At 38.3% G+C, this 13,747-nt stretch overlaps 1 protein-coding gene across 2 annotated transcripts in view; it reads right to left on the bottom strand.

The window, feature by feature from the left end:
* LOC125021185 (PDZ domain-containing protein 4-like) overlaps positions 1 to 13,747 on the bottom strand; it is a 48,731-nt gene that overhangs the window by 15,942 nt on the left and 19,042 nt on the right. Inside the window, exons 3-8 of one of the 2 annotated variants that reach the window (XM_047607143.1) lie at positions 9,450 to 9,503; positions 5,422 to 5,524; positions 4,032 to 4,272; positions 3,848 to 3,932; positions 1,097 to 1,195; positions 723 to 785 (exon numbers count right to left, since the gene is read on the bottom strand). In XM_047607143.1, coding sequence (XP_047463099.1) covers positions 723 to 785; positions 1,097 to 1,195; positions 3,848 to 3,932; positions 4,032 to 4,272; positions 5,422 to 5,524; positions 9,450 to 9,503 — 645 coding nt within the window. The remainder of the gene's footprint in view (positions 1 to 722; positions 786 to 1,096; positions 1,196 to 3,847; positions 3,933 to 4,031; positions 4,273 to 5,421; positions 5,525 to 9,449; positions 9,504 to 13,747) is intronic. The other variant, XM_047607152.1, reaches the window with a different exon arrangement.

Raw genomic sequence — 13,747 nt, 5'->3', positions numbered from 1 at the left:
CACAGCGCCATGAAAGAGCTGATACACGTCACACTTTGGCTCTGTTTTAGGCCAACTCTTGTTTTGTTTTTTGTTCTTTTTTGTTTTTGTTTTTTATGCCGACTCTTGTGATGAAGTCTCAAAAAGTTTCAACAGTAGGGTGCAGGTTTAAATGAACAGTTAAAGAAAAGGTCTCCTCATTTTGATGGATTTGAAGGATTGACTGATATGTTCCAGTGGCCTCTGTTGTCTGACAAACAGTGAGCGGTGTGTAACAGAGGGTGACGGTGTTGTCTCCCCTCCATCGCTCTGTGGCAGTCTATTTTTAGGGGAGCAGTAACCGGGCTGCTGACAGCTCGCTCTGATTGGACCGGAGTGTCCCGGGGGTTCCAGGTGTAAATTTACATAGTTTGATCTGAATCTATTTTGAGTCAGATAATCTGGCAGAGGACATGTGGTTAGATTCTGCAGGAAATGTAGTTAACTTACCTGAAGGTCAAAGCTGAAGCTTCATGAATAATAATGGTTTTAGTGTTGTTTCATTACACAACCTTAAATTAAAATCAGGTAAAAGGAGATTATATATTTATTAAATTTATAAGGCAGTGTAAAACTATTTTTTTTACAGTTTGATAGAATTTTGCATTTTATTGATTTCATTAAAAGTTGCATAACCAGTTGCCAAATGTATAGGAAAACTTAATTCATCCTTAGCAATAAGTGTAAATGTTGTGGTTGCGTACCTGCAGTATTCGGTCCCCCTCTCTGATGCGTCCGTTCTTGGCTGCTATGCTGTTGGGATTAACCTTAAGAGACACATATAGAGAAAAGATAAAGACAAACAAACCTTAAGTGATAGACCGACAAATGACTTAAGGAAGAGATAAACAATAATGGTTGAATGACTAGATATCTTTAAGTTAGATGAGTGGATGAGTGATGAAGTCAATATCTGTTTTTTGTTTTTTTGTGTTTTCTGAAAAACCTGGAAAAAAAAACGTGGACCATTATTTTAAGAGAGTGTCTTCATGTAAGTTAAAATATGAGTGTGTCAGTTAAAAGTTAATGAACACACTCAGGAGAGGAAGAACAGTTCATGCGTTCTTTCTGTCTTTACCTCCCCAACATAAATCCCAAGATCGTCCTCATCATCCGTCCTGTAGCAGACCGTCAGACCCAACTTCTCCTGCTGACTGGACTTGTACAGCTCCACCTCCTGGTCAACACAGGGAAGAAGTGTGTTAGCCGGTCTGAGCAGATTTAGGGTGCAGCACTGTTCTTCAGATGGGCAGCAGAAAAACGAGGCTTGGTGACAATCAGTTGGAAAATTACTTTTTCTTGCTGTTTGCTTAATATCCATTTTTTCTGATTTTTTGATTATTACTTTCTTATTCAATCATTGCTTGCTTAGTTTTAGAAACAGCTTCCCGGTTTTGGTTAAAAGAGGCACTTTCACAGGATTACACGGGTTACAAGACAGACATCCTCACTCTGCAGCAAGCTTCTCTGCAATTTTCTTGTCTCCCATGGTGACAATTTTACATGCACTCATGGCTGCAGGGAAACCTGTCATTTCAATCACTTTAAAAATTCAACCACTGCTGTCTTCCTCCTGAGGTTGAGAGGTAATTTGTTATTGTCCAACCTCACCAAGTTCAGCAAGGTGCAAGGATCTGCGCACAAGTGAATCCAGTGACAGCATAAATCCTACTAAAAAAATATTTTTTTAAAATGCCATTCAGATTAAAATCCAGCTGAAAATTTTAATGAAGCTGGTTTATGATCCTGACAGCCTTTACCAGCGAAATATATACAGAGACCAGTTTGGATTATTACCAGATGTTAGCATTAGTAACTATTTTATGCTTATATCACAATAAACTGAGATACATGTTTGACAAATCATGAGAACACACAGTTGATTTAGTATGACATGCGTGTCATTCTTGTCTCTATAGTTAGGACAGTATAAATTAAAGCAGAACCCAGTGTGAGGTAACAAGTTCAGGCACAGTGAACAACCAGAGGGTTAATCATTGGTTCCTCAAAAGCAAATCATGATGGAAAGAGAGAGAGGTCTTCAAAGACCACCTTAAACCTTCAGCAACTGGCTGGGCTTAGGAAGACCAGATAAGACCATCAAAGGAGTTCATCATGTACAGTAGCTAGCAATCACCCACACTTGCTTAGCTGGAGCACATCAGTCAAAGAAAGTAGCAAGGAAGAGAAAGTGATTTAGGAAGGGAACGAAGGATGTAATTGAGAGAAGAATTAAATTAGGACATGAGCAGGTAAGTGGGTGGGTATAGTGTCTCATGATGGTGGGTTGGGAAAATGAATGACTGAGGAAGCTTTTGATATTTAGCCAGGAATGGCAGAAATGTTTCCACTGCGCTGACTTGTTTAATGACCAAACTGTCGTTTGTCTCAGGAAACAGAAGAAAATCAATAGAGCAGAAAAAAGGGCCATTCAGCTAAAAACATGGGTCCATTAGGCATTCATGATCAGAAATAAGAGTCAGTTTTAAAAGGGTTCAAACCAGACTGACCTTCACTCAGTCACATTTTCTGCACCAAGCGCGACGGCTCGTAGGAGTCATTAAGCCTTTCTGAAGGATTTCTGATGGATGTGCATAAATATGTGTTTGTCTTTTCTTCCATGTTTCTAGCATTTGCTTACTTTTTATAGTACCTAGTTTGTTGCTTTCTGCTCTCACTGTCCTATTTTTCTTTTTCATTTATTTTACAGTATTTCCTTATCTTTGCAATCCCTTAATTTCTTTCTCCCCTTCCCATTCCCTCTTCATCTTTATTAATAACTATTATTTTTATGCTCAATTATTTATCTCTTTCTGCTTTATTCTCCCCTCTTCTCCCCGTCTTCCTCCTAAATCCCACATTTTGCTTTAAATGTCTTTCCTCCTCCTCTTACCTGTCACCTGATAAGAACTGAAGTGTAATGATGATAGCGGGGCTATGGGCTAAAGAAAGACTCATTTGTGGATGAAAAAAGCAAAAGATTTTTGAAGCTCAACAGACATAACAGAACTGTATTATTTTGGTATTGTAATGTATATTCTCTGTTTTTATGTATTTCCATGTTTTCTTTCTCCTATAGGCTGGTTGGTTGGTTTTGCATAGTGATCCTTCAGTGAATCCTTCAGTGATTGAACACTTTCTTGTTGTACACTACACTACACTAATTTCATCTTTTATGTCCTCAGACTTTATATCACTTTATATCTGTCCAACACAGTTCATCCTTTGTACTGATGATTCAACCAGGAGAGGTTTGAAGGAGAACAATGAACAATGAAAGACTTTTTTAGAGACTCTCCATTTCTATGTCCATTCCCTTATTATATGTATCACCTATAAATTGTTCAGCACAGTAGACAACACCGTTAGACAAAGCTAACACCAAGCCTATATTGCAATAACTTCCCCTGTACATAAAAAGTGTCCTATTAAAAATCAATATAGAGAGTGGTAGTGTTAAAATAAAAACACTTCTAGGCAGTCTGGGCCTTTTTCCGTTTATATTTCTGCATTCCTTCTATTCCTGCTTTCACATAATAAGGGTGAATTAGTGCATTAGTCTTTCCTAACATAAAGTGAAGAACCACAGCTGGCTGCCCTGTTTTATATTCCACTTGCATTCATCAGACTCATTTACTTGCATGTGACTTTGTGCATGTACGTTTCACAGTCACAAATGTTCCTCTAAGGAAGGAGGGCTGTGAGCTTGTTAGAAACGGTCCAGTACTTGTGAAAAGGTTGACAGCTCTGTCGCACCAAATGAAAAATTGCCTACCATTTTTCAATTAGTGACATTTCGCGGAAGGTAATACAGTCGAAGAGCTCTCACCTCGTACTCCAGGTCATCCTGCCTGTCCACCTCATGGTGTGAGACGTCAAAGTAGTCATTGGGGTCATTGTATTCAAACACACAGCTGAGAGAGAGGGAAGACAGGCCATCACCATTATACCGAACAGAATCGATCTTTCATAGTTTCCAAAAAACTAAAAAGAAAGAAAGGCGAGTCCCATACAACTCATTGATCCCATATGGTCCCACCAGGTGAGGGAGGGGAGGAGAGGGGGGAGGCGGTGGGGGAGAGGAGGAGCCTCCTCGGCTATGGTGATGGTGACCTCTGCTTCTCCCCAGTGTTACAATGTTCTGGAAGCTGATGTCCGTCTGTGTGGCGTTGTCAACACAGTCGGGGATCGCCACCATGGCGATGGAGGAGATGGAGGTGCTGCCCGACCTGTTCCCACTGCACACTAACATAGCTGAGACACGGGGGACACTCTCATTACCTCAACAACAACAGAATTATATATATATATATATATACATATATATACATATATATATTTCAATATTTCAAATGAGTCAGACTCTTGGTTTAATAGAGATGGTTGAGACATGATGTTCAGACTTTCAGGCAAACATTCATAGTAATGCACCCAGTGGTGTAAATTAAATAATTGATTATTTAGGAGACTCATCACAGTTCAGACTTCTCTGTCATTCAGTTTGGACAGGCTGGTTCACATGTCATGTCCATCTGGATCACATTCAAATGTAATTTGTAAATATTTTTTTAAAATTATTTTTGGCTTTTATGAATAGCACTGATTCAGCCAAGTACAAAGTGCAGACTTTTCACACATCAGGATTCACACACTTTTCAAACAGTTCTGCTTTAAGTTTAGACAACAGAAACACTTTGGTCAAAGTTTGTGACAAGCTGTAGTTGTGTTTCATGTCTCCTTAAACCTGACCCCGATCTTTCCCCCTAAGCCGAATAACTGATTCAGTAAGTAACACATCAGGGTTGGTTGATATGATACACAGATCATTTATTTTTAATTAATTATGAAACCTTAGCGTGAGACCAGAGACGTAAATTAACAACACATACATACCACAAGCACAATTGGCCTCTTTAATGAGAATAAACCAACAAGATACACCATGAAAATCAAAGTGATGAAAAAAGGTGCATTTTTCAATGATACCCTATGATAAAACTTTGCAGTTATATCAAAAACATGGTAAAAGTCAAGCGTCAATTGATAACAATTATCTGATATTTAAGAAGTTGAGAAGAGCAAAAGATAAGAGAAAGGTTTAGGAGCCTTGTTGAAAGATAAAGATGAAACAGATGGAAAAAAAAGGCAAGTAAGAGGGCATCAGTTAGAAAAGTAATGAGGCAAGACTGTGGGAAAGATGAGAAAGACGACTGAAAGTGGTTTGTTTAAGAAGTGAGTAAGAGGGTTGATATTAAAGGCTTAGATCAAAAAAAGATTTCTGTTTGACAGCAGCTCAAAACTTCAAACACAGCAGAAAAGAAATAAGTGAATGCAAGTAAAAGCTCGAACCAAAAGACAAAATTATGAGCACACAGTCATGTCCAATATACAGTCACTGTTTACCTTTCCTCCTGTGACTCTTGCGGACTGACCCAGGTTGCTGCAAAGGCTCCTGGGAGTTCTGTGGTCTGTCTAGTGGGAGCTGAGATGGTCTTCTTCCTTTGACCTTAAGAAAGGAAGATTTACAATATGTCATTTCTCAAGTATGTTAAGGTTTGGCACGACCCGAGATTAGTTTCCATTCCTGCTGATCCATACAGGAAAGCTCAGCTGTAACAACAGCAGTTCCATTCAATTCAAATGTTATTAATATAGCACCAACAATTGTCTCTAGCAGACACCCTCAAAAAACACTTCAGCTGACAGCGGCAAGGGAAACGTCTGAGGGGACCCACCTGCTTGAGGCCAGCTGGTAGACAGAAAAAATGGTGAGGATTGCATGCTACATTTTTATCATATCATCATGTCAAGAAGGAGACGAGGAGAAAGAGGCAGAAGGTGACACACAGGAGATTGATAATTGCTATAGAGAAGGATAGAGCCAGTATTCATTGTACTCATTATGAGTAGCCTAGAGGGTATTGAGCGTGCTCACAAGGTTACTGTTGTAAGACCAATCAGGAGCACTGAGGCAGAGAGCTGTGTCAGTGATGATAGTCATTACATTGCAAGTGAGTAGGCTGCCATCAAGACACCTATTATAAAAAAAATAGGTATCACGAGCAGAGTGAAGAATTATGTATAACACTTAAGTAGAGGAGCAAAGAGGGTAATGATACAACATAATACAAAATGACATGTGTGTTCAATGTTGAAACTAATGCTTAGATAATTATGACTGGATGCTGCTGTGTGATTATATTTTCTTGTGAGAGCTTCAGTTTTAAGGCATGTAACACTAATTACATACAGGGTCCATTGTGTGTGTGTGTGTGTGGTTGGTTGGTATTATGACAAATCGGTGATGAAGCACGGCACAAGGTGTTGACTTGGCCTCCAAATTCACAAGATCCCAAACTGATCAAATATCTTTTTCATCTGTGGGATGATCCACAGAGGCCCCCACTAACAACATCCTGTTACCAGACACCACTGAACACCCTCAGAAGGCCCATATCCATTCTATGATGAGTCACAACTGTTCTGGAGGAACAAAGGCGAGCTACACAATATTAGGAAGGTGGTCATAATGTCATGCCTGTTTGATTTATTTTCTCAGAGGGGATATGTGCTTATTGCTAAAGGAAAGGTTTGTACAAACGGCAGTCGGATTATTTGTGAACATGGTGTTGAAGCTCAGTGTGGTGTCTCCAGCAGAAAGTGTTTTGAAGGGCAGCCACCTGTCCTTCAAAGACTTGCTATGATGTAAACATCAGAGTAAGTTGGATGTTTTAACACGAAGATTAATCAAGTCACCACAGTTATTGTCATTTTTAGGGAGCATTGAATGCCAGGAAATACGGCTATTTGTATGGCAGTTTGAAGATACTGTATTCTCCAAAGAATAAGTTCAACGGAAAAACTAAGGGAGCACAATATTTTTACTCTTGAAAATTACATTTCAAGGTTAGTGATGGTTCAGCAATAACTGCTGATTAGCAGTGATGCCTGAAATTTCAGCTAAAAGCACTGACAAACAAGGACCACAGGCAGAAGTAATAATGCATCCGAAGAGTAGACGCTATGATTAATGAATCATGCCCACATTTAGAAATCAGACATCAGAGCAATATAATAAGTCAAAGCTAAAGGTGGAACAGAGGAAAAAAGAATTCAGTGTCGAAGGTGGACTTATAATGAATCAAGATAACTGCATATATCTGAACATAATGAATCAACTTTTACTGGCGTGATTCTGAAATGCGTTGTTTTTTTCTTTGGGAATAGACCTGGTCTTCATGCATCAGGTTTGTAATTGTGTTTATCTGTTTCATTTTACTCATAATGTCCTGCGTTTCACAGCGAGCTCGGTCTTCCCTTTACTTTTCACAGCAGTGAGGCAACTCTTTGGACATATTGACTGGGAACATATAAATAAAAACAAGCACAGTGGCAATTTGAGACTTTTGGAAGTTGACAGGGACTGCCAGAATAACAGCCAGGGAAAATATGGTTACCATAGAAACACCCCTCAATGCTTTAAACAAGGCTGGCAGAAGCTAATACTGTTGCTTATTTTATCAGCATGGATACATTATTGTACTGCAGGCATGGATTAAAAAATGCAAAACAGAAAAACTGTGATCTAGCAGTCTAGAGTCAGTCATATTACAACTATATATTTGTAGATTTGAAGAAAAACTGTAAAGTAAATATATTAAACCTGAAATACATTCCACTGGTTTTCATCAAGGTGTACATTTAAGGGTCAACATTTCACACAGTTTATTCTGCAGGGTGGCTAACGTCTTGATGTAACACTGTGTTTTCCAAGGTGAAAGTTTCTATTTGTCATGGTCATGTTGTTTCTACACTGTAAATTCTAACATGGTATTTATCCAAATATTTTTAGTGGCCCTAGCTTAGATGGCTTAACTTATTGTCTATACTTACTAAAAAATAAGTTTGCAGAGATCTGCGATTGAACAATTGGGCCACTGGTTTTAAATTCAATCCCATTAGAAAAAGTACATTTTTAGGTTAAGATATTAACATTATTTTTTTTTAGGGGCGGCACAACGGAAAAAAAAACTGCTTAGTGTGTCAAATGTGTCAAAGTCCAATCTTCTTTTTCCAACACCTCGTGTAAAAGCAGATCCCAGTAAATCTCTGCAATGCCCGTCTGTAAATTTGGGTCTGTTTGCGCCGTCACTGTCTCCACTGCAGTGATACTGGAGTCGTCTCTACAGTATATTTAACTGCAATATCCCACTGGTTTATTGTTCACTCCTGGTCTGTTGTGTTTTTAGTGATGTGAAGTGAAACATTTAAGGACATAAATTAAGGACTTGCAAATGATGTCAGTGTATTGTTTTTAGATGACTGTGTTGATTCAAGCATTTACTTGATATAATTTCAGTAAGTGAATATGAACTATTGAGTGTATAATGGGTGTGAATAAAGGGTGTGATTTGTGTCAAGTAGTGGACACTAAATGAAATTAAAGTTACTTGTATGACATATTTCAGTAGTAGTAATTAAGTAGTACGTAAACTGAACAACTTGGCTCTAACTCACCATGTTACATTTACTGTACTTAGTTTTTGAGGCAATGAGTTTGCATACTGTTTTTAAGTAAAGTAAATTTATTCTATTTTAACGTGCAATTGTGCGTAATCATCAGCACTTTAGTTCTAAATCATGCATTCATTGCAGGTAATCATCACAGTAAAACTCAATTAAAAAAGTGGAATTTTCAGTAACTCCACCTCTATATGTTGCTTTTTATGCATATTAGGGCCATAATGCGGGAATTTATTATGCTCACTCCCTGCTGTGCTCAGCTTGATGCTACCCTGTGGGGAATGATGAGGTCAGAGACACCACTGCTCTGCATATTTTCCATTAACATAATAATTACTTCCATATGATTTAAAGCTGAAGTTCCACACTCCTTAGCAAAAGCCTTTTTTACTCCCACTGTCAGTAATGAACTTTGAACTTGAGCTTTTCAGTGAAAATACTTCAGAAGTCTTTTGTAGTGCTCAGATGTATTTTCTGCAGATGAAGATTATGTGATATGATAGAAAGCTCCAGAATGTCTTCACACGTAGAAATTGTATTTATTTGTTTATTTATTTATTTTAAAAATACTGTAGAAAAGGGTGTAAAATCTATTAGGAATTAGGAATCTATTGTAAGTTTTAAATGTAGATGTAAAGGTGTGAGACAGCCTACATGTTGCTCAGAAAGACGATTCACACTCATCAAACCTTTCTGAAATAAATCACTGATTAAAGGCTGGGTAGCCGGGAGAGTGGCAGGAAATATTCTCTATCTATCATCAGCTTTATGGGAGTGGGACCTTATTAAAGATGACTGATAGGAGGCGGATGAAGGGATGGAGGACAGTCAGGCGAGGAGGAAGAGAAGTCAGTCGTGGAGAAGGAATACTCAAAGCTGATAGATGGTAACGTTCAAGCGTGTTCTACCTTCGCGTTTCCATGTCTGTCCATCGGCCGCAGGGAGTTACTCCATCCTTTTTGCTAATGAGAGAGGAAGGCAGACAGAGACAGATGGTGTTACTGAGGCTGGAGCCAGACAGTATGAAGTCCAGGAAGCTGACATAAAAATGAAAACCCCAGTGCTTATTGCATTTGTTCATTTGGCAACAGAGCAGCTTATTAGTAAAGCTGGTGTGTGATTTATGTCGTATCGGTAGAATGATGATAATTATTGGTCATCTTTTTGATTTGAATTTGGTATAAATAAAGCTTTTAAATATCCACACAGGTATTTCAGTTTTTTCCTGATCCGTCTGCTTCTTTTTATTTTGATAAAACATCAAATGCTTTTGATTAAAAGGAACCCTGAGTATAATTACTTGTAAGCTTCATAAGGTTAATGTTGGTTTCGATCATATTAATGTGAGTCAAACAATATCCTTGACGCCTTTGTTTTTATAAAATGTGAAAATATAATTTCACTCGTAGGTCGCCATTGTCGTTTATGTCACAATGCAGTCTGGGTGATGATGTCAAAAGGTCCTTCTGCTCAGTTCGGTCAATTCCCCAGTACAATAGTTGTAACTCTACGGCGAGAAAAAATGACATGTATTGATTTACGTCTGGGGAAAACAGGTCCTCTCCCAAGTGTAATCATTTACGTCATCACTCAGAGTGCACTGCACATGTAAAATAACAGCTTAGGTAAAAATATGTAGTAAACATAAGAATGACAATATTTTATGTATTTTAGTATAAGAGAACAATTGTGGCTTTTTAAGGTGTATATAAGAAAATGGGAGCGAAAGAGGTTGTTGTAAACGTTCCTTTTACAAATGAAAACAAAAAAGGGTTTCTCTAGAACTGACTGCTTGCCTGGGTTCTAGAATTAGTTGTTTTCTTCCGTTTGTCTATTCAGTCCATGTAAGTGAAGAAGAAGTGCTGTGCATTTTTTATTTTTTTTTAATTTCTCTTTGTTGCAAGTCTAAATATGTTTTATTTATGCCATGCTCAGTTTAGTCTACCTGGCAAAATACAATAACATTACAACTCATGAATGCAGTTAAATCAAACAAATGTCCCCATTGCGGTGGCAGTACACACTGGACAAATCAGCATAATAAATCCCCTCTTTTCATCCATAAAACCATTCCAAGTCGAATAACATGCTAACATGCACATAAATTAACATAAAATGTGAGCAACTTTTAAAAGCCCCTAACCATAACTTCAACCAGCCAACAGTCAGTTATGCATAAATATCAACACTGGGTTCAAAATAATCCACAGTAATGTCCGTATTGATTTAAAACATGCCATACACCCTGAATGGGCCTTTATTCTGCTCAGGAAAGGCTATAAAATGTTCATCAATGCGGTCTTAAAAAAGCTGCTATTTGCATATTTAATTTACAAGAACATATTTCCTCCCCTAATCCTAATAATTACGCTTTACTTATTAAAACTCTGTTAACACTGGATGAAACACTGGATTAAAAACTCTGGACATTACTACAACTGTGCAGCTCCACAAAGCTTTTCAGTCAACTGTAGCTCCTTATTCTGCTCTTACAGCATTTGTTGACTGTTGCTGTGCTTCTAGTTGCAGCAGGAATCTGTTCTCACAAATTAAATGGAGCTCCTGATTACAAGCTACTTATACACTAACAAGTCTGAACTGAAATCAGCTGTCAGATCAGATAGTTGGTGTTGATGGAGACCAAACTAGAGCTAAAAGAGAGTGTTTTCTAAACGGGAACCTGTTTCCAAACTGTCTCCCTGCAGTAGACAAGGAAAACAACACTGTAGGTGAATTTAAAATCAAGTGTGGTCCATTTTCCTTCCTCCACTTTAAGGTCTCAGACCTTACAGAACGTGCAGCACGTTAGTGAGTGACAAGCTCACAAAGGCCTCATCAAAATGTTTTGCTCAAGGGCACAAACTTCAGGCAGAGCAGATGTTAATTTACCGGGCAGTCGCTCACCTCTGCACAGTTCCCACTTCAATCAACAGCCACAACTAGCTTCCATACAATGAGTCGCCAAAGGCACACATTAGCATAAGTAATATAGCTGTAAGCAGAACAGAGCACGTACAGATGTCACTCAGAAGGAAATATTAAAGGAAACACTTGAACATGGAGGTAATTATTTATGAGAATGATCAGTATTTCTACAGGTGTGTGCTGCAGTAATGAAAACACTGTGTGTGTATTATCAGGTTTTAGAGTATGCAAAACCACCACTCATCAAGTTCATGTGTGCAGACACGCACTCATCAAACTAATGCCTGCAGACACACATGCAGAAAGCCTCAGAAAGCACATCCTAACCTGCTTGACCTCATGAATACTTGCATCGACGCACACTGACACACACCTCTCCTCCTCCCTGCTTTTGTTTCTGAGCTGATTGTTATGCATTACATGTCCTCTGCAGGGTGTCTGGCAGTGTGTGTTATAGTGTGTGCGTTTATGTGTGCATGTCACTGAACATAAGGCTTGAGTCGGTCAATAGCCACTCAATAACCACAATCATCTATCAGGCCTGTTGTGGTCTTCTCACTGGTTGTGTGTGTTTCATCTCCCATTAAACAGGTCACCCTGGACTTTCCACCCTGACAAACTCAATTCTGCAGGAGACCACTGTGTGTTCGTGTGTTAAACATAAAACACTTGATCTTTAGTGAGTGTTTAAATGGAGATTATAATGATTGAATTTTAATGTGTTCTTTTCTAGCTGGAAAACATCAGCCAGTCTTGTGGTCAATATTCTACAGTTTAAGGTCAGTGGCGTTTTCATTGCTGTTGGCTGTTGTCCCAATGCATTTTATTCTGTTATTACCGTTTGTTCACATCTGGCAGAGTTAGCACTTGGAAGTAACAAAAGACGGTGATTGAAGTTAACCTTCTACAAAGCAAGTTTGCCTTTTCAACAAAAACCTGATGTTAAACACCTCTAACGATGTAGGATATTATTATTATTTTTTTTTAAATAAGGTTAGTGATGGTTAATGTTATGGGTTAAACTAAATTGTGGCTGAAATAATGTTAAGTTAATCATTATCTGGAGGATTCTTGACACATGCTAATGCTAACCACTAGCCAACGCAACTTGCTGTTTCACTGGTGTCCAAGCAGAAGTTGCATTTGCTACGTTACCCTCCAAAGTGGTTACTTCTTGTAATATCTTAGATGGAGAGGCTTCCCTTGATAAAGAGAGACCAGAGTCAAATCGACCATCCAGGGAGTGAGACTGTAGGGGTCGCTGAATACAGTCCCATCAGTCCCATTTAACACTAACGGTTTGGGGGAGTGAGCCATAGCGTTTGAGATATTTTGCCGACAGCTAAGCCCCGCCCCTCAAAAAACGTCACGCTGTTTACAAACTGTGAAGGGGTTTATGTTGTGTTTGTCATTAACTCCTTGAAGCATCTTCCCGAATTACCAATCATGAAAGAAGATGGGGGTAATCTAGGTACCAAGATAAAAGAACAAATACGACTATTAAACCAGTAGAACTGAGCGGAATAACCGAACAGCAACAAAATGTGTGTGAAAACTGCACTGGACATCAAACTCCAGAAACCCACTGTCCTCTTCCTAACTCTGCACACAAGTATGATTTTAGTTGCAAAAAAAAAATAAAAAGACGACCTTCAAGGTAAAACACTCTGTGATTCTAAGGCAAACTACCCTCACAATAACTCAATGAAATGGGGCATTTTTGCCAAGACAACAAAATCCATATTTTGAGTCACAGGTTTAACTCTTTGTTGTGGTCTGTGTTAGAAAGAATATTCATGGTAGTCAGCAAGCAGTGATCATAATACTGCTAACTATACTAACAACATTAGTATAGTTAGCAGTTAGAATTCATTCAGAGACATGGCCAATATTTTTTTCAGATTTTGTTCATCTTTTCAAACATTTGTTTTCAGTTCCTTCTGTAAACTCATCCTGTCACCTAAACATTCAGAGAAATAATTTATTTATTCATACAAGAGAGAAACAATCAGTGTTTATATAATTATCATTATATGTAAGGTCTACATGAAATACACCTTTAATTATAGCTATAAAACAGCTGAATTATGATAAATATTTTACAATTTGTGTGATTCTATTTAACAACAAGCTTTACATTAGTTTAAATTGATGGTACTGATACACTGTGCCTAAGTCTGCCTGTAAAAGATAGACTGGTAGCTACGTGAATGAATGGACGGGACAGCAGATTAGATTATTCAGTACACTGGTGTCATTGTGTTTGTCCGTTTAGCAGTCG

Source organism: Mugil cephalus, chromosome 1 (assembly GCF_022458985.1).
Source record: "Mugil cephalus isolate CIBA_MC_2020 chromosome 1, CIBA_Mcephalus_1.1, whole genome shotgun sequence".
Classification (NCBI taxonomy): Eukaryota; Metazoa; Chordata; class Actinopteri; order Mugiliformes; family Mugilidae; genus Mugil; species Mugil cephalus.
Note: the sequence above shows the minus strand (reverse complement) of the source record. Positions and strands in the feature narration are given on the sequence as shown.